General features: G+C 37.7%; 1 protein-coding gene across 3 annotated transcripts in view; it reads left to right on the forward strand.

Moving 5' to 3' along the window:
- The window catches only part of SHPRH (SNF2 histone linker PHD RING helicase), a 60,743-nt gene that overhangs the window by 17,856 nt on the left and 21,737 nt on the right, over positions 1-21,150 (forward strand). For all 3 annotated transcript variants that reach the window (XM_082302900.1, XM_082302899.1, XM_082302901.1), the window contains exons 7-18: positions 511-616; positions 1,126-1,382; positions 2,754-3,449; positions 5,959-6,210; positions 7,006-7,084; positions 8,963-9,126; positions 9,216-9,472; positions 12,212-12,333; positions 14,841-14,929; positions 16,709-16,798; positions 18,244-18,351; positions 19,330-19,472. In XM_082302900.1, the coding sequence (XP_082159026.1) occupies positions 511-616; positions 1,126-1,382; positions 2,754-3,449; positions 5,959-6,210; positions 7,006-7,084; positions 8,963-9,126; positions 9,216-9,472; positions 12,212-12,333; positions 14,841-14,929; positions 16,709-16,798; positions 18,244-18,351; positions 19,330-19,472 (2,363 nt within the window). The remainder of the gene's footprint in view (positions 1-510; positions 617-1,125; positions 1,383-2,753; positions 3,450-5,958; positions 6,211-7,005; positions 7,085-8,962; positions 9,127-9,215; positions 9,473-12,211; positions 12,334-14,840; positions 14,930-16,708; positions 16,799-18,243; positions 18,352-19,329; positions 19,473-21,150) is intronic.

A 21,150-nucleotide genomic window follows, 5' to 3' on the forward strand; every position in this document is an offset into this window, starting at 1 on the left:
GGAGTTAGTGAAACTGTTTCAGTATGTAAGTGGTTGGGACAGACATCTTAGCTAATATATTACTCTAATAATTGAGTAAAATTTTGGGAGGCAATCCCTAAAAAGAGAAACATACTTTTTATACAGCTAGCTAGGACTCTTCATCTATATTGCTTACCTCCTTTTGTGTTTCTAGCTATATATTAAATATGTATTTTTCTCTCACCTCAGTAACCTAGATCACTTACAGCTGTAGATTGCTACAACTTAATGCTGAAGCAGTGGAGGACCCAAGAGGCTTTCAGGGCTGCTCTTGGTGTTTCAGTTAGGGTGCTGAACACTGTTTGCCAAGAAACTGAACTGAATGATGTGTCACTGTACATAAAAAATGAGCTATCTGAGCAAATTAGTGGGATCAGAACATACATCTGTATCAGCTCATGCTTATTTTCAAATGTGAAAAGATTAATGAAGGTCAGAGTGACTGTGAAGAGACATGAGCTAATAACTATTTAATGTTGTCTGCATTAGGGTAAGCTTGTGAACTTCTTTGTTCCACCTCAACCTTTAGAGGGAAGTAAAAAGAAAAAAACAAAGGAAATGGAGCCTAAATTAAAGGAAAAAATACAGTATCCCAGTAAGTATTTCCAATGACTTTTAAAATACATTTTGCTTTTAGCATTGTCTTATATTGGCTACTGACTATGAGTTCAAGGCTACTCTTCACTTCTTCAGAATGAAATAAATTCTTTTGCTGAGCACTGCCATGTAGGGTTGCATGCTACAAACAAGTGACTCACAGTTAAAAGTAAAGTTACCAACTCAGAACTCTGTGCTACAGAGCTCCATGTAACTAGGAGGTCTTTGTAAAGAGTTTATGCATTTAAATGAAATAAGCTGCCTTTTTTATGCCTCAGTAAGAAAATTGAGTGACTTATTTCTATTGCTATCAAACGTTGTTTCAGAATCGCTGCAAAACAGCCATCTGTAGAGCTACCTCAAGCAAAAGCTTGTCAAAACTGCTGCCTGTCTGTTTTGCATTTTTTAGATGAGCGCTATGTTTAGAGTTCCCTTAGTACGCATTCTGTCAGGTAACTTTCATTTTATCTAAAGCTGTAAGTTGTTTTGTTTTGATTCTTCATACAGGCTTAAGAGTAATGATATTAGCAGCTATAAAGGAAATGAATGTGAAGAAAGGAGCATCCATTATTGCAATATTTAAGTACATCAGTTCTATATATAGGTACGACACACAGAGAAATAGACGGCTTCTCAAAAGAACTCTAGAAAAGCTAATTGCAGAACAGGTGGTAGAGCAAGTTAAAGGACATGGTCTGGCTGGGTCTTTCAAGCTGGGAAAGAATTACAAGGAACAGAAGAAGCGAGAAAGAACCAAAGAGCAGGTAAAACATGCTGCCATAGTTATTTCAGAAGACTGTTTCAAAAGCTGTTCTTTTTTCTTCAAATTGCGTGCTACCCTCTGCTGTACTGTCTGTGTGCACTAGTTCAGTGACACTGACTTAGTGTAAAAATGAAGAAAACTGCAGCAATTGCTTTGACATTCATAAATAAAGAAGCAGGAATCATAAGTAGATCAAATTTGGAGCTAAAATATTAACTACATCTATCATAAGTCTTTTAAAATAGTGTCACTGGGAGTTGCGCTGTTCTTCCTGTGAAGTTGGTTTTTAAACACTGGTAAACATTAACCAAATCCTCAAACTGGAAATTTATATAAACCCTTAATATCTATGTATAGACATGTTTATATATTCATTAAAAAGAAAAAGGTGAGGAGAAAGTTGTTTGTGTTGGAAGGGACTTTAAAAATCATCTAATTCCAAACTCTTTGCCATGGGAGCACCTTCCAGTAGACCAGGTTGCTCAAAGCCCCATCCAACCTGACTTTGAACACTTCCAGGGTTGAGGCATCCTCAGTGTTTCTGGGCAACCTGTTCCAGTGTCTCACCATGCTCACAGTGAAGAATTTCTTCCTAATATCTCTTTGAAACCTACTCTCTTTCATTTAAAAACTATTCCCCCTTGTCCTGTCACTATGTACTCTTGTAAATAGACCCTTTGCAGCTTCTTGTAGCCTTCCCTCAGGTACTGGAAGGCCATAATTAGCTCACCCTGAAGCCTTCTCTTCTCCAGGCTGAACAATCCCGACTGTCTTAGCCTTTCCTCACAAGGGAGATGTTCCAGCCCTCTGATCATCTTAATGGCCTTCCTCTAGACTTAATCCAGCAGGTCCACATCCTCCTTATGTTGGGGGTCCCAGAGCTGGATTGCAGTACTCCAGGTGGGGTCTCACAAGAGTAAGCAGATAGGCAGGATCCCCTCCCTGGCCCTGCTGGCAATGCTGCTTTGGATGCAGCCCAGGACACGTTTGGCTTTCTGGGCTGCAGGCGTGCTTTGCTGGGTCATGTCCAGCCTCTCACCCACCAGCACCCCCAAGTCCTTCTCAGCAGGGCTGCTTTCAATCTGTTCATCCTCCAATCCAGTTGCAGCACCTTGCACTTGGTCTTGTTAAATTGCATGAGATTCCCAGGGACCCTCTTCTCAAGTTTGTCCAGGTCCCTCTGGACGGTATCCCATCCTTCAAGTGTGGCAGCTGCACCACTCAACTTGTCATGTGCAAATTTACTGAGGGTGCACTCAATTCCCCTGGTTATGTCATTAATGAAGACATTAAGTCACACTGGTAGATGTTAAATGTCACTGGACAAGTCTGAACGTAAAGTCTGAAATTCCTGGTTAATTTTACGTTGTAGGGAACAAGGACTTCAGAAAACATTCAGAAGAAGCAATTGATTGATGCTAAAACTCAAACCAAAGAATCAAGAAACAGTGATGTAACATCTGAAAATGTCTTTAAAACTGCTTCACGTGAGAATATTGCCATGGAAGAACATGATTATTGTACAACTAGTAAAAATAACAGGAAATCTGAAGCAGATCATGAGAACTCTGTAGAAGAGAAGAATGTTAAGCCGGAAACTGTGGTCCCAAAGTCTCCTGATTTGCACAGCAGCTTCCTTGTCTCCAAAGACGTGAGCAGTCATCCTGATGTTGATGTTTCTAAAACTACAGCTGATGTCCAGCAGGAAATCCCAAAAGTCCAGTCCTCACATTCCCAAGAACATGCTGGCAATAGCGGACAACACACCAGTTCTGTATTTCCATTTAATACCTCTGAATATCGTTTTGAATGCATCTGTGGTGAGCTCGGATTGGCTGACTACAAAGCTCGTGTGCAGTGCCTGAAATGTTACCTGTGGCAGCATGCAGAATGTGTAAACTACAAAGAGGAAAACCTGAAGAGCAGGCCCTTCTACTGTCCCCATTGCCTTGTGGCAATGAAGCCAGTTCCCACAGGAGCGACTCTGATCATTTCTCCGAGTTCTATTTGTCACCAGTGGGTAGATGAGATCAACAGGCATGTAAGATCATCATCTCTTCGAGTTCTGGTAAGATTATATAGCTTCATATTCTGGAGAGTTATTTTATCAAGGCTCAGGGCTTCCTGTCTGACATTCTGCATCACTCAAAGTTCAGAGGTCTTTGTCCTCTGTGTCAGAATTCGACATTCCTTGCTGCTAGACCAATGCTTTGGCATTATATGGTGCATCAGTGTCCCAGAAAGACAGTCTGCAGTTAATTTTCTTTTTTTTTTTCGATTTTGGTTGGTCACTGGGAGATAAATCAGTGGACGAGATTGTATAGCAACTGGAAACAAATTTTGAGCAGTTGGAACATCACATGATTTCTGAGAGGGAAGGCTGTTTGGGAGACTACCAAGGAACTTAAAAAGGCCTATAGGTGTTTTGAGTGTTGTCTCACTGTACACTTGCACTTTAGCAGGTCTCTGATGGTTGCTCCTCATTTCATTCTAGATAAAAAATATTTCAGTAGGTAAACCCTGTAGTTCTGCATTTCTGGTTCTCAGGCTTTAAAAAAGAAGTCTTGGACGTCGGTGATTACTGAAAACAATACTGTTACAATTTGGGCAGTCTCTATAACATCTGCCATATTTGTTAGGATGTTACTTATTTGGAGACCATGTATTGTCCTTTTACTTGATTTCTAATAACCCTGTCACTAGAGTAAACCTAATTATACTTGTAGTAAAAATGGCTTTACAGGATTTTTTAAAATACAGCTATCACTGTATTCAAGAGTCTTTTATTACCAATGCTGTCAAGTTTTGTCCTTCATATTTTTAGCAGTCAAGAACCTTTGTAATGATCAAGAGCTTTGAAAACCATCAATCACTTGTATTTTGAACAAAGTAGTAGCAGGTTGATATAACTTTGTATTCAGGGATATATCTAGTACCTTCAGCTATTACACATAGTTGTCCAATGTGTAAATGAATTCTAGGCCTCCAGTGCTATTTGTGTGAGCAGTCTAATTGGATTTAATGCAGGAAATAACAAATGTGTAAAACTCGCATGGTTTTCCTAGGGCCCAGTCCAAGTTAATTACCAGCTTTGATTAATGATGAAAATTACCAGAAATAGATTTACATAGTAACAGTAAAATAGTTTAAATACTGAATGTCAGTACTTTAAAGTGTGTGACATCTTCCATTCTACATTTTCTTTTAGCTGTCAACTGTGAGACTTGTTTTCAGTGTTGCTTCAAAATGAAAATTTGATGGTTTATTTTCTGTAAATGTAAAATGAAAGTAGTGGAGATTGTTTCAAAGAATCAGTTTCCCATGTTAACAACTTCTGCATTGCATGTGAACTGTGTTTTTTACTCTTCAACTGCTTACAACTCATGGGAAATTCTAATGGTTTTATGTAATAGATGAAGAAATTAAAATTTATCAGTAAGTCTTGCTTTGTGGCAGATTGTCTTTTCCCGCTGCTGTGAAAACAATCAAAACTTGGCCAAGTTATAAATCTCCAGAAAAACTATTCATAAATACTTGAAGAATCATTAAGACTTCTACGGCTGTTTATTTCTTCTTGGTTGCTTCAGAGAGCATGCTCTTTTTTGGTTAATTTGTTTCTTTTTACTTCCCCTTCCAAGCCCCAGTTCTCTTTTTTGTTTCATGTGCAATGACCTGGTTGCTCTGTTGTGCCACTCTGGGGCTGAACAGAAAAAAATTATCTGCAGGTGTTTCTTTCAGTTGACAGAAACACTGTTGCCATATGCACAAATGTAGAGGAAGATTATTACTGGGAGAAAAAAAGTAGGGTTAAGAGTGACGTTAACAGTGAAATCATGTGCTGATCATCAAGGTGTAAAGAGCAGTTATTTTAACTTCTGTATGTTTCTAAAAGGATTTGGCTTAACACTATGAGGGTGATAAGAAAAGTACTTCTGGTAATAGAACAAATGTCAACATGAAAGGTTTCTGTTAGTGCACAGGGATTGTTTCTTACCTAGGTTATTTTTTTTTCATCTCCTAAATCTCTGTAGAAATCCTTGTGTAGTTAAAACTTTACTCAGAGTATAATTTCTGGATTTTTATATATATTGATGCATATTTCTGTCTTTGCCTAATCATCCATTAAATTTTAGTGAGTAAAATTTTTGGGAGAAAAGTAATACATCTACAGTAAAGGAGAGGAGAAGACTGGATGTGTAACAATGACTTACATAGTGTTGTTCCATAAAACCTTACAGAGTACTTAATCTTCAAACAACTGTTACAACAAATAACTGTTGTAGAAAATAATGAAGTCCTATCTTCTTCAAAGGAGGAAATAAATGTTTTGCAAAATTACAAGAATTTATACATATAAATTTCACATCAATGACTATTGTATTCGTTATTAGGTTGCTTAGATGAATTTCCCACCATACCACTATACGAATACAGATTTTATAAATGTTTTCTTTTTATATGAGGAACACTGCTAAAAGCATGCACATATTAAGCTGTAATGATATTTTGGCATTTTTATCGAAGTGTCTCTTACGTTCCTTCTTTGCTATTGTGCTGTTGAATATAAATCTCTGTAGGTGTATCAAGGTGTGAAGAAGCATGGCTTTTTGCAGCCCCACATGCTGGCAGAGCAGGAGGTGGTTATCACCACATACGACGTCCTGCGCACTGAACTGAACTATGTAGACATTCCCCACAGTAACAGTGAGGATGGGCGCCGCTTCAGGAACCAGAAGCGCTACATGGCCATACCAAGCCCCTTAGTAGCAGTGGAGTGGTGGAGGATCTGCCTTGATGAAGCACAAATGGTTGAATGCACTACTGCAAAGGTATGACATTCCTGGTCATGCATTCACTTAACTTGAAAATGTTTTGACAAGTTTCTTGTAAATAATAGTCTTTCTTCTACCCCTCTTAATGTTCAGAGTACACTCATATAATTTGCCCTTGTCCCATGTTCTTTAGAAGTGAATGTTCTGTTGGAGATACTTACTATTAAATGGTTCTCCTGTTGGAATTTTGGCAGTGAAATATATCCAGCTCAAAAAATACTTAACATAATCTATACTGATAGTTTAAAGAACTAGGTCATTTTGTTGTATATGGTGTTTGATAGTTTCAAACAAGACACTAGCCTGTTCAGTGATGTGGCTCAGAGGCATAGATATGTCCTTTGGGTCTAGAAGCTAAAATAGTCAGCAGTCTGTCTGCAAACTTGAGGAATACAGTCTGCAGGGGGGATTATTTTACTTAGTGTTTGTCCAGTCTTTTTGCCCAAGACAGGAAGACAAAAATGCTACTTACATAATGGTGTACAGGCTTTAATGTTTAATTCTTTTTAACCTACAATTTATTTTGCTATTTGTTTGCCTTCTGTGAGCCCTTAATTGCACTTGATTACTTGGAAGATGATGTGGCTTTTATCAGCTTTCAGTTACCTTCTAAAAAGATAAAAAATTTTCTATATGTTTTTATAATATCTTGTACCGATGCTGCTTCTAGGTCTGCTAGTGGTACATACTGAAAAGATGTTCAGACTTCTCAAAAATGAGGTCCACATGTCGTCAGACTGTGTTCTGTTCTGTTTTTCCTTCCCTACCTTTGGCTCTATGTCCTTTTATTAGGCTGCTGAAATGGCACTCCGTTTGAGTGGAATCAATCGCTGGTGTGTCAGTGGCACTCCTGTGCAGCGAGGATTAGAAGGTGAGGTTTGATGTAATCTGTGGGATTTCCTTATCCTGATGATTAGATAGGGCTTTGAAGCAGTTAAAGTGTCTGCTAGTTCTGTTCTGAATTCAGTAGGTGCTCTAACTTTGTAAGCCATAAACTTTAAGCATGGCAATAAAGCCATCAATACATGTATCAATATAAAAATTGAAGAGCTGAAATCTTTTTGTCTCCCTGAGTTAGACAAATACTCTGGGGAGCAGAGAAGCTGTATACCTAATAGCTGTTTCAAGTCTGTTCTTCAGTTTTCACTTAGCATAGTGGATAAGTATTAACCCATCTCTATTGCAGCTATAGTTAGTCTGCTCCGGTTACAGAATCCTTTGAACTGTCAAATACAGCAAAGCTGTATTTGCTTTTTGCATAGCTCTGTATGAACTACTGTGGGCATCCACTGCCGTGAATATAAATTGTAAATACTGTGCTAAAGCTTATAAAACTGTCTCAAGTCCTTATGTAAGGACTTAATGAATTGAGATGTGTGGAACAGGTACCTGTGTGTTAGCAGGTGTCATTTATCTTGTCTTTTTTTTGTGTGGTACTCAGTTTCTGTAGAAAGGTTTCAGACAGATAGAATAAAAGAAGGGAACTGACTAACTGCTTTGTCTCCCTTGTGTTCTCTGATGGGTTTTGGAATATATGGTATACATTGGGGCAATGAGTTTGAAAGTGGGTAAATCAGTGTAAGCATTTGTGGACTGTTGTTTGGATACTAAGTTGTAAAAATCAATATTTTAGATTCACTCATTTTGGAATTGTGAATTAAATTTATAAATACAGTTGATAGTTGCGAGAATGCATAGTTAATAAAGCAAAGCTGTAGAAAGAAGTGATTGGTTTTAGTGTCATGATTAACTTCTTCAAGGCCCTGTGTGTGACAGTGTTGATTTCATACATATCTGAAATGTCACATAGTTCATAATACATGTTGACAAACTCTCAGGCCATACTAAGGCAGCCCTCACCACGTCAGGGATGAAAACTGCTGACTCATTTCAATCTGTGCCACTGCTGCTGTAATGCAGTGGGATAGGACTTCTGGGTAAGCAATTGTTTCTTCCATAGAAATGATTCCCAAGATTTTTCTTCCTCTGGTCTGTGCTGTATTTGGTGAAGTTCTTGATGCTTTCAGCTGATTACTGAATTACCATAAAGCTAACAGAATAAGGAATGTAGCCACCAGATTTTTAGGAACTGTAAGATACTATCACATATCTCAGTTTCTGCAATATCCACATGCAGCATTTAAATGTGTACTTCTGTATTTTTCCAGTAAGATTTCGACAGAAGTTTAAAGTCAGTATGTCCTTAAATTTCATTCCAAAATTCTGAATTAGGCAGAATTAGGAAGATGTATTCTCTCAATTTGCAAGAAAACAATTTAAGTGTCTTTTGTTAATTTCTTATGCATTAGTAGAAAAGTGAAAATTCTTCTGAATTGCAGCCCCTTCTAGGGTTGTGGGCAGCAGACAGTTGGTGCACAGCAGGCTCTGAAGTAATGCTGCTGAGCAATATTAGTTTAGAAAAACCTGGCAAGCCCAGTTAACCATATGCAGTCATGTAATTTCTGCCTCTTGCCTCTGCTCTGAATAGGTTTGAATTCTTTGCTCTCTTCTGCTAAACTTGAAATTAGGAAAGTCTCACAAATAGTTATATTCTCACAAGAGAACCCCCACCTTCCATGAACCAGTCCCCTGCTTCAAATATTTTGCTGAGGTAGTGGCTGGAATACAAGTGGAAAAGATAATGGCCAGAATGTTGATACTTTATGCTTAATAGCCTTTGTATGAAACTTTATTTCTTTTGAGGCATATTGTGAAGTAGTAAAACATAAACACTTTCTTTTCTTGGCAGATTTGTATGGATTAGTCCTTTTTCTTGGAGTTGACCCTTACTGGGTCAAACATTGGTGGGACCAACTTTTATATCGACCTTATTGTAGAAAAAATCCCCGGCCTCTCTACAGTCTAATTGCGAAGATAATGTGGAGATCAGCAAAGAAGGATGTGATTGACCAAGTAAATAAAAGTTTTGAATTTTAGAATTCCTGAACTTAATTTATCAATAGTTTTATTTGCAAATTACTTACTTACTTTTTTCATTTCAGATTCAAATCCCCCCTCAGACAGAAAATATACACTGGCTTCACTTCTCTCCTGTGGAGAGACACTTCTATCATCGCCAGCATGAGGTGTGCTGCCAGGATGCATTGGCAAAACTCAGGAAGATTTCAGACTGGACTCTCAAGCTTAGCAGCCTAGATAGAAGGACTGTGACTTCTATTCTGTACCCTTTGCTACGGCTGAGGCAGGCCTGCTGTCACCCACAAGCTGTTCGGGGAGAGTTCTTGCCACTACAGAAAAGGTGAATTTCTGTCATTTCTTAAATGGCCTACTTTATTCAAAGCAAAACTGACTGTCCCCAGCAGTGCGAGTTCTTGTACAGTCCTCAAATAAGCCTAATTTTAAGCTTCTTTAGTTAAATGTGCGACTCTGGCACACCAAGGTAATCTGACCTCAGAGGCTGAACATGGCACAGTGGGGTCGTTAGTGTAATTCTAATGTTAAAGAACATAGTACTGAAGGCATTTGATTCTCCAGTGGCGTTCTAACCTTAACATGACTGGGGTGTTGCAGGTGACAGATTAAATAAACCAGATTCTTTTTTTTTTGGCTCTTAAAAGACTCATGTTCATGAATGAGAACAATGAACAAACTGAATCAACAGAATGGAATAATTCTTTAGTTCAAAGAAAATGTTAATGTGAGGTTGCAGAATTTGTAAATGTAAATCGAAACTTGAAAGCTGTTAAATGCTCTTTTTTTTTGCATGCTTTCAAGATCATCTTCCCTCACAAGTGCACTGCAAGTAGCAGTTTGGTCTCGGCACTTGTTAGACCAAAAGCATGTTGTCACTAGTGCGAAATGTAGCTGCTACTTTTTCAATCAGTTAGAAGGAGGTTGTGAAGGAATAGGCTGTTTCCATTTCAGACTCTCACAGCGCTGTGTTTCTTTTTCAAGCTGCAGGTAGGAAAGAACTTCAACTTTCAACACTGCCAGTGTTACTGCTATTGTTTCCTAGTCCATCCATTCTATTCACTTTCTTTCAATCCTTGACAGAAGTTTTGTGTCCTACTCCTTGCTCTTTGTTATACAGGGCACTTGAAGTGCCTAAGCAGCTGAAGCTGACTTTGCACCTACTTGAGCAGACCAGTTGTTAGGCGCAGTGCTGCAGCACTTTCTGTAGCAGTCTACTAATGTGGAAGCAAGGACTGAAACGTAAGAGAAATCAATATTTCCACCCATCATACAAGATTATTTGCGTTAACATGAGCCAGTGTAGTATAAATGAAATGTGTAAACTGAGCAGAGTATGGTGGGAACAGCTTTGTACGGTGTTGATTTTGGTAGAATGGTTGCACAGTGACAGCTGCATAGTAATTACAAATTTTCATTGCTAGAAAAACCAGCAATGAAAATTAAATCTTTGTTGAAACCACACGTACAAAGAAAAGTCATTTCCCAGCACTGTTTGTGTACACTTTTTTGTGGACCAAATTCGACTGCACAGTGGACATTCCCAGAATTGAGAGAAGATTTGGTCCCTGACTTTGGTTATATGTAGGAGAATAATGAAGAAATTCACTGCTAGGACCTTTGATGAATAAGAGAAATTTACTGAAACAAGAAAGTTGATGCTGGAGCATATAGATAAGAGACATGGGCCTAGAATAAAAACCTGACTTTGAAGCATATTCTATGATAGATTACTTTTTTCCCCACATAGTGAAGTCAGTAAATGTGGTCTACTCAGCAAAAAAAAAAAAAAAAAAAAAGCCCTTAAAAGAGATTTTTCTATGTTCCTCTAGTTTAACTGAGTAAAAACCCCTTCTTTTGCCTTAATTGGTAGTCTCAGGCTGTGTATCAAATTGTATATTTTATATGTACATCCTTTTGCTGTTATAATTTTTCTTGGAACTGCTGATGGTTTTGAAAATAAAAGGTAAGTAGCAATGGTGGAAGTATCAGCATATGCAGGTGCTATGTGTATTTACCATTGCCTTTTTAGAATTCAGTAATTATGAAGAGTGATTATATTGATTTAAAGCTCACTCTGGTGTAACACTGTACTATAAAACCAAGAATCAGTTGCTGCAACTGGAACAATGTTGCAAGGAGGGTAAAATAAAGGTCTAGGCAAGGGGTATCCTTCCAGCATAATTTGAGCCCAGTCTGTGCAAGAGTTATGTCACCTCTTACTCTGTTCCACAGTGCTAAACACCAAATAGTAAATGCTTCTCCTGAAGGTGAGTGAGGCTGAGGAACAGGGTTTCAGGGGACGTGGGTGGTGTCTGCTCTAACAGCAGCCTCAGGTCAGCTGTTGTTGGCTGTTGTTACTGTTTACTCTCCTGTCTCTTCATATCAGTCCTCTGATTCTTTAACCTGTGACCTTACTCCAAGGTATCCTTCAAGCTTCTTTCTTGCATCCTCCTCAGTTATGTTTCTGCTTCTCTCTCTTTTTCCTCTCCATTTCTGCTATTTCTATGTTAAGCTAATTCTCTTCTGGTGAAATCCCTCTCATAATTTGCAAATATGACAAATGTAGAAAAAGAAGTTTAGAATTATTTTTGCTGTCTCCTCTGTTCTGATTTCACACATTTTCCTCTTTACATTGACACTTCATGTGTTTTGTGTTTAGATTGGTAGCAGAGGGTAGAAGTGTAGTCTATCATAGCTGTTTTCATCTGAGCAGCTCTTGACAAAATGAGGTCTATTTTGCTTGTTTCCAGTTCACCACTAAGAGAAGGAGAAAAATATTTTGCCCCATGAAGGGTTATTTTACCAAGTTCTAATTTTCTTCTTGCTTCCTACTTCTTTGTGTTCCAGGAGATGTCAACTTCTGGACACACTCAAGTTAGGGTAAAGCTCTAGCAGGAAGAAAATCTGACAGCTAGAGGTTTTTTAATAAGTAAAGAAATCTCAAAAAAACATTTGCAGTATGTTGGATGCATGTAATGTTCTGCTGTGCTTCTTAGCATGACTCTCTTACTTTTCTGGTACTGTGATTTGATTTCAAATTTGAGCCATTTGGTCTCCTTTTCAGCACTATGACCATGGAGGAGCTGTTGGCATCTCTGCAAAAGAAATGTCGAACGGAGTGTGAAGAAGCTCACCGACAGCTGGTGTGTGCTCTTAATGGCTTAGCTGGTATCCATATCATTAAAGGTGAGACCGAAGGGCTGTAGCATATTCTTTACTCCTTTCAGTACAGGAGTAAAGAATATGCTCCATCTCTGTGTACTGGGAGGATAAAAGAAGTCGTACTTGTGTAATTGTTCTTAACCTGCTTTTGTTTAATCAGTACTGCTTTCTGGGCTTCCCTTGTGCCCCTGGCCGTGCAAACTGCTGTGCTGACTGTGGATTCCTTTTGCTGCTCCTGCTAGACAGCTCTGTCAATGTAGATTTTTTCTGAATTATAAGGAAAAAAAAAGCTTTGAATGAGAAACAAAAATAAATACATGAATCTTGAGTGTCCCCCTAAACAAAATAAAAATAAATTTAAATTACTTAGTTATGAATGTGTAAAAATGCATCTTTTCCAAGTTCTTCTAAAGTTGACAAGCTGTTATTTATTTTTCTAGCTCATGTCAAAGTCTTCCTTCAAAGAGAACAGGCAAACTGCCTTTTCTCTTACTTGCCTCACAGAAAGACTATATTCAGATTCTTTAATCTGTAGTTAGTAGGGTTGAAATACTTTGTTACGATTGCAGCATGGAAATACGTGTTTCTGATAAAGTGCTTAAAAAGAGTTACATACAGATGTAGTGCTTCTAAAATACACTAGTAGTGTATGGCTGGTTTTGAAAACCAGATTGATAAAAATTTCATCTGGTGAGAAACAAAAGCAGGACAAAAGAGGCAGAGCTGTAGTCTGTAACTCCCCCCCAGTATTACCCTTACACTCAGTTTTCTTTATCAGGAAGGGGGAAGCACACCTTACATAAAAGCAAGGCCATGAATTCATTCATACTATAATTGTAAACTTATAGGTCTAATTTTTATTAGTCCAAGTTTAATCGCTACAGGCAAAGAAAAGAGTAATAATCACACTTGTTTCTACTGCTTGTCCTGCTTTTATGCTCACTTTTCTACTTAGGCCCATCTGTATCCTGAGGTCAGTGTTTTCATAGATGTGGTGGCAGTGCAATGGCCCATTGTCACTACCTTCATCAGGAGGAATTAGATGTTTATGTTGATGGTTTCTTTCTCACACAAGAATCCAGTGAGGGTCATTTTTATGTTTGCTAGCATGTTTGCATCTTTCTCTTTCTTCATTGGTCTGCAGCTCCATGAAAACACCAAATTTAGTGTACATGATGCCTTTTATGAATGTTACATACTCTTTCTTTGTTCTCTTTGTTGCCCCTAAAACCAGTTTTGTCCAGCTCTAAGTCTGCATTTCTTTGACTGTGGGTGAGTTGTTTATAGCCATGGCTTTCTTATTCACTGCCAAGCCTGTGCACCATCTCTCAGCATCCCATGGCTGTACTCTACACTGCATCCTATATCTTTACTTGTCAATAGCCTCTGCTACTGTTACTAGGCCTATATTTCCCTACGCTACATCATTGTGGTAGTTGTAAATATCTCATTCTACACGGAATAACTGCTTGTTACTGCTATCTATATCAAGCTGTGTTTGTACCACACAAAGATAAAAGTTTAAAAAAATACTGAAAATTAGCCATAGACACCTAGTGAATTACAGAAATTGCAATCACAGCTAAGCCAAGGATAAGGTCCAGGCAGGTCAAGAAAAATTCAAGGAAGGCCTGAAGCTTCAAGCTTGAGGGAGGCCTTGCAAATTCAGCACATAGCTTTTGGCCAGTACTAGCAATGGCAATCCTGTACTGCAGGACTACACCCTTACAACTGCAACTCTTTCAGTGTAAGAAGCAGCAAATCTTGTTGACATAGAATTGTTACACTTCCATATAGATGGGATGATGGTTTTTGTTGTACTCGGTTATCTGTCTTTGTGCATTTCTTGTCCCTGTACTTCTCTTTGTTTTAAGAGTCTCTAAGGCTATTATTGGCTAAGTAAGTTTCCATCAGTTGAGGAAAGAAAATTAAAATGGATTTATTTTTTCACTGCTTTTCCATACACAACTTCAATTCTGTATTTCTTTTTAATTTATATAGGCTATTTTCTGAGAAGCGATTGTGATGTTGGCAGCTTACATCAATAGTTATGCTCCCTGCATGTACCTAATCATTTCTGCATTTCTGAAGTATGACACAACTTTCATGGTTTTCACTGGGAGAGTGAATAATGTATTTACAGTGCAAATTTAGAAATGCATCACTGCAGTGAGTTGTAGATGATTTTTTTTAAGTGCAACATGAGATTTTTTTGGATTTATGCAAGCATGAATACCTATTTTAAGATTAAGAGGTTTACAGATCTTACATTCACAGAAGATATTTAATTTGTAAACTGCTTTATTCTTTGTAGAATATCATATTCTGTCTTTTAACAGTTTTTTTGGGGGGAGGCATGGAATGACTAGGAAAGAATTGCTTGAAGACAGGCACGCACTATACAGGCTCTCTGAGAACATCTTAGTATGTTACAAGTAATGCTTAACACTTGTAAGGTCAGTCATGGCTGCCGGTATATTTAAAAACCAACGCAATATGTCTGGTTTTTTGCTGCTCTTTTTTTAATTCAGGAGAATATGCACTGGCTGTGGAGCTGTACAGAGAAGTATTAAGATCATCTGAAGAGCACAAAGAAAAGCTCAAAACAGATTCCTTGCAAGTGAGTGAGCATTGAAATGTAAAGAGACATAGTTAAGAACTGGAATACTTTAGATTTAATTTAACAGGTCAGTCTTTTCTTCCTCCCAGTGATGTGCTGAATTACTCTTTCAGCCTGATGTAATAATCACAATCTTTTGATCACAATCTTTAGATAGGAATCTGTCCCATGACCTTCATGTTTCATTTTCTGGTTTTTGACAAAAAAAAAAAGCTGCTGTATTTCTAAAAGCTTGCCTGTGAGATTTCATGATGTCCCTGAAGCAGCGTATGATCTCCACCTGCTGTTCTGCAGTAAACTTAACAAGCTGAATTCCTAGACTTGTGCATGTGACTTGGGACTGCTCACATTAACAGTGCTATATTACATCCTGCAATTACAGAATGCAGGGTTTGCACTGAGAGTGATATTAATGTGCCAAATGATAGAGAATAATAAAATAGTTGCGCTGCAGAAGGTAAAAGGCCATCAGAACATGGAAAAGAATCGAAGTACCTTTTCTCTTTGTGCATTTGACTTCGTGCCTTTTGAATACTATATTAAAAATATGAATATATTTTCCTGGTAAAAAAGTCACGGTTCTCTAAGTAACATATTTATAGTTCTTCAAGAACTATCAGTTCTGAATTGACCAAAATTTTCTTCAGCATAACAAGAGATTTAAAATGTTAGTGACACATAGATAAGATGTGATCAGTTGTCTGTTTCTGTACTTGCTTCTCTGAGTAAATTATTGTTTGATTATGTTGCATGTGGTCACCTGATGTCTCTGTTGTGCTTCTTTGATTCTTCCTTTTTGACTTTCTGGTGGATTTTTATCTTAGCATGGACATATTAGCATATACTTGTTAAGTTGCTCATGGTTGTTAATTAAATTGTTATACTGGATTATGCAATCCAATAAGGCTTTTTTTTCCCCCTCAAAATATATGCTGCCTAATATTGCCTTAGTTTAACAAAATTTGACTTTTGTTAAGTTTTTCTCAGTTGTGTAGGCTTAACTCTTTGGAATAATGGCAAACCACTGCTGGCCAGTCCTCTTAAGTGGCTGAGATAGTAATAGAGCAAAGGTGAAGAGAGTCCAGGACGTGAGAAGGGCACCAGTTTATGAAAGTGGAGAGTATTAGTATGAGTTTGTGGGAGCTTTGCAAGAAGCATAATATTATTGGTCTGGTTTGAGAAACAAAGGGTGAAGCTAGAGAAGAGGAGCAGAGTTTACTTATATTAACAATCAAATTTATTTTCCCTAAAAGGAAACAAAAAGGTCATGTGTTTTTAATATCTTTAATTTCACAGAGCTGAAAAATATGAAAAATTATTGAAGCTCTTGGTATCTAGTCTTTTCCTTATACTTTATTTTGCTTTAGGTAGGCTAAATAAATTGTTTCCTTAGAACATTCTAAAAGACATTTACAAAAGAATGTGCTCTGAGATAAATGATTTGTTTTCCATAATAGTCAAGGGCTGTTCTAATTAGGAGGGTGAGTATGGGACCGGATCTGATGACCTGGTATCACACGTGCCTGCTGATTTGCTTTTGAGCTGTTAAAGAAGGTCTTTTTAGTATTTCATTTCCTGTCATTTCCTATCCCAGTAAAATGCAGAAAGGAATCTTTCTTTTCTTTGGAAAATGCTTGCAGATCAGCAGAGAAAGACAAAACTGATTTTAAATGCATGCTAATTTCTTGCTGTAAGCTTTCATTGGTGTTCAGGTTTTTCCTGTCACAGATGTTGCAAGGGATTTTTTTCATGATTGCTCTTGACCTTGTATATATTCAGAGACTTCATTCTACACACAATTTGATGGAATTGTTGGCAAAGCATCCAGGAATTCCCCCAACATTGCGTGATAGCCAACTTGCAGAAGAGGTAAACATATTTTGTTTTTACATAAATACTGAAGAGCTTTTGAGTTAACTACATATATTTCCCTTAAACTTAGTAAAATCAAGAGTTGTTTATTGTGTGATGAGAGCAGAAATGTCCAGTAAAATACTGCTGTTCTCAGTGCTGGTGGCCTCTGTTATGTTGTGAGTGTGTCTTATGGAACTTTTAATAATTTTTGCCTCTAAAATGCTGTTTCCCCACCCCCGTGTTCCTGTGGAAATAACTTATATAGATGTTACTGATAAAGAATGTGTCATCCTGAATTCTTCTGAGTTCTTTATTTCCTCACATTTTCTTTAGCTTTCCTCATTTTTGACTTCAAATAGTCAGAGTTTTCTGTAGGTGAAGTTTATTTTTCTTCGGCCAGAGGAGCAAGTCACTGTATATCCCTTTCTATATGCATAAGCTTAACTATATCCTTAATCTTAACTGGGCAAGTATCTGGCAAAATAGCTGGGATTACTCTTTCCCACTGGTTACTTGCAGTGGACGTAAGGACATTTGCAGAAGAATGTCGTTATTGTGTCACTGTTTGGGCTGAAAGGGACCTGGGTCATCTCTAGCTGAACTTCCCCCTCAGAGCAGGGTCAGCGTGGATTTCTGTCCGGGTATCCCAGGGCTTTATCCAACTGGGCTTTTAAAACCTCCCAGGACAGAGATTTCACAACTTAGCTAAGTAGCCTGTTGCAGTACTTCGTAATTCTCATAGCAGGGAGGTTCTGTGTGAATCTTTTTCCTGTTTCAATTTATAGCGGTTGTCCCTTGTTCACTTGCCATGTACTTCAGTGAAATGCCTGGGCTCCCAGTTTTGGTGATTTCCTTCTGCCTGCTGGAAGGCTGATGTTTAGTAATCTCTCTCCTTCAAGCTGTGCAGGCCCAGTTCTTACAGCCTCTCCTGTTTTGTGGTTGTGATGAGTATCTGTCTTATTATTTGGATATCTTCTGATATTTTACCATTTTTATGCAAATTGCACGTATGGGTATCAGATTTTTCTGTTTTAATGAGACTTGTTCTCCTATTATAAAGTTTGTACCTGCCTTACAGAAATTCTGTAGAGGTACTGCCTGTTTTTTATTGACCTGTAATTCTAGCAATTTTTAAATACCACATTATCCTGACATGATTATGGGTCAGATTCCAGTTCCCTTTTGTAATGCGTGTATTTCTGTTGTTGTTTGGGCTTATCCAAAACCAAAGTTGCATAGTTAGCATCTTTGTAGTAAATTTTCTTCTCAAATGTTTTATTTTTGGCTTACTAATAAATGCTGGATTCTAGAGAAAAAAAAATACTGCTTACAAGTGAAATTGGGTAGCAGATAAATAGGTAACCATTTAAAAACACTATGGTAGCTGGGGAGTTTTTACCTTTGCAATATTCCTCCCAGATATGACTTGTGCATAGTTTAAGCTCTTATTTCTTATACAGGCAGAACAACTTCGACAACATTATATGAGTAAATCCAATGCAGAAGTTGCAGAAGCACATCAGGCCTTACAGCCAGTCCTTCAAACCATTCGGGAGCTTCAGAGAAAGGCAGGTACCTCTTACATATTTTGTCTCTGAATTTTGGCATTTAAAAAAAATATTATTTTCATCTGTTTATCCAGAACTGTAGCTGTTTATTATTTCTAACAGTTTTTGAAGCCGTGTTTGGGATGGGGCTTGGGCACACTCACCACAGGCCCAAAACATAATCTGTGTTCCCCACACACATGAACTTGATGAACAGATGACTGAAAACATAAGTACATGGTAGGGGAATACATCTAGTAAAGTTTAACACTGTTCTTGATTTTTTAAATTAACTGTGCTTCACCTGTAGTTTAGGTAAATAAGTTGTGGGGTTTGGCGTTTGAAACATTTCTGTGGCGTGTCAGATGGTATTTCAGTTACTTTGAAGGGAAATGTTTTTTAACATTCATTTAGTTAGTGTGCTTAAGGCTTAATTACGTTCAGTTAATGTGACAACTCAGATTTCATGGAATGTAGCAAACCCTTAATCAATTGATGAACACCTGAGTTGAAATGGTGCTTGTCACTTACATAATAGTAAAGAAATAATAAAGGACAAATGGCACACGAGGAAGTAAACTTATGCAGCTTCTCTTGCCTGTTAAAATTACAAGGTCACTTCAGTGTTGCTCTGTTAATTTCACAGGGAGCTTTACTTTCTCTCATTAAATGGTCATTTCATCTCCTTTTGAGAGAGAGAAGGAAGAAACTTTGAGATCACAGTATCTCTATGTGGCTGTTCTGTGTAGATAGCCTTGGTGAATCTGACTCTGCTGAAGGAATATAAAGGTGTGGAGAATGTAGACAGTTTCTTAGTCATGCGTTTACACTTCAACAGAAGATGAGATATTTTTTAATCATACTCTCATCCTCCACTTTTCATGGAATTTTCCACTCTCTGTTTGACCATGGCCTAAAGAGCGGTATATGCCTCTGCTGCAATGAGTAGATTGGTTTTCTGTTGAATGTTCAAGGATAAATCTATTCTTTTTCATACAGATACATTCAGGTTCTCCTTGGTGGTTGGATGTCATCCAGACAGCAATACAGTATGCCATCGATGAGGAGCTTGTTCAGCGTGTGCAAAATGAAATAACCTGCAACTACAAACAGCAGACAAGTAAACTCTCCATGGCAGAGAAGTAAGAGAATAACTGAAATAGGCTGTTAATACAGTTAAATCTACTCAGGTCTTCTTACTAGCTTGTGCTAGCAGTTGCAATTAGATAGCAGACATTTTTGCTTCAGAGCATCTGGACCGCAATTATGTTTCAAAACTAGTCCCTGAAAAAAAGTGCAACTAAATAGAAGATTAGGTAAGAAAGTAGGAAAATTACTGTTTTCTCTTAGGCATTCTTTGAAATGTTCTTCTCTATTAACTACTGTGGTTTTACGGTCTTCTGTACTCATGAAACTGCTGAGTAAGAAGAATTTGAAATTTATTGCATTAAAATTGAGTAACCTCTGAAAGAAACTGACTTGCTTAAATGGAAAGTAGACAATATCAGAAGATCCTTTTGTAACACCATAAAATAGCATCACTGTTTTTCTGTGCAAAGAATTTGAGGTTGGTTTCATGTTCAAGACAACAGTATACCACTTCTTTTTGGGTTCAATTACAGAATAATGAATTCAGAAGGAACTTTCAGAGGTCACATAGATCAACCCTCATCTTACAGATCCAGACCCATGCTCGTTCAATCCAGCAAGGTTGCACAGGAATTTGACCTGTTAGGTATCTCCAAGGAGGGAGATCTAATAGTCTGTATGTGAAGCCTGTTCCAGTATTTGGCCCACTTGGTGGAAAAATAAAAAAAGACATTAAAATCCTTTTACCTAGTTAATATTTCCTGTGTTGCATGTTATGTACACTGTCTTTTGTTCTTTCACCAGGTGCCTTTGAGAAAAGTTTGACTCAGTCTTCTCTGTACCTTGCAGTTAGATAAATATAGAAAGCAATAAGGTCTCCCCTGAATTTTAGGGTTGAATAGACCCTTTTCTCCTAACCTCCTCTTGTACATTCTGGCTGACCGTCTGTAAGTTCATCACAGAAAAGGGAGACATAGGAAGGACAGTGCTCTCATAGTTTAGCTTCAGGCAATTTTCTCAGATATATGAACTTATGCTCTTAAATACAGTCTTTCTTAATCATGTTTTAGTCAAATACATTTTTATTATATTTATGATATATATAAATAGATGTGCATAAATGTATATACATCTGTGTATAAACATCTAATGTGCTTATAAAATGTGTATATGTGTATAAATTTAAATATTTAAGACACACACATAATTTAGTTCCACATGTAAAGAGATATCCTCCACTCTGACTACTCTGCCATCATGATTCCAAAAGGTTGTAATGTCCTCTTGAAGTAAAGACTTTTCGGAAGTAAACCTATCTTTTACTTTTCAGTACTTAACATAATTCTATTGAATAATCTAAATAAAGATACAAAACTTAACCTCTTTTTTCTTCAGCACAAGAGGCAATGGGCAAAAAACTGAAACACAAGATGTTCCCTCTGAACATCAGGGAATGCTTTTGTACTGTGAGGGTGACTGAGCACTGGAACAGGTAGCCCAGAGAGGTTGTGGGGTCTCCATCCTTGAGATACTCTAAAGTTGTCTGGGCATGGTCCTGGGCAAGCAGCTCTAGGTGACCCTGCTTGAGGAGAGCATTTGAGCAAGACAACACCCCGAGGCCCCTTCCAACCTCAACCAATGTGTGAGTCTGGATATAAACATTTAATGGTTATTTGAGAATGATAGCATCATATTCTGGTCCAAATAAATATGAGGAAAGGATTGTTTGCG

Source organism: Coloeus monedula (genome assembly GCF_965178545.1).
Source record: "Coloeus monedula genome assembly, chromosome: 2".
Lineage (NCBI taxonomy): Eukaryota > Metazoa > Chordata > Aves > Passeriformes > Corvidae > Coloeus > Coloeus monedula.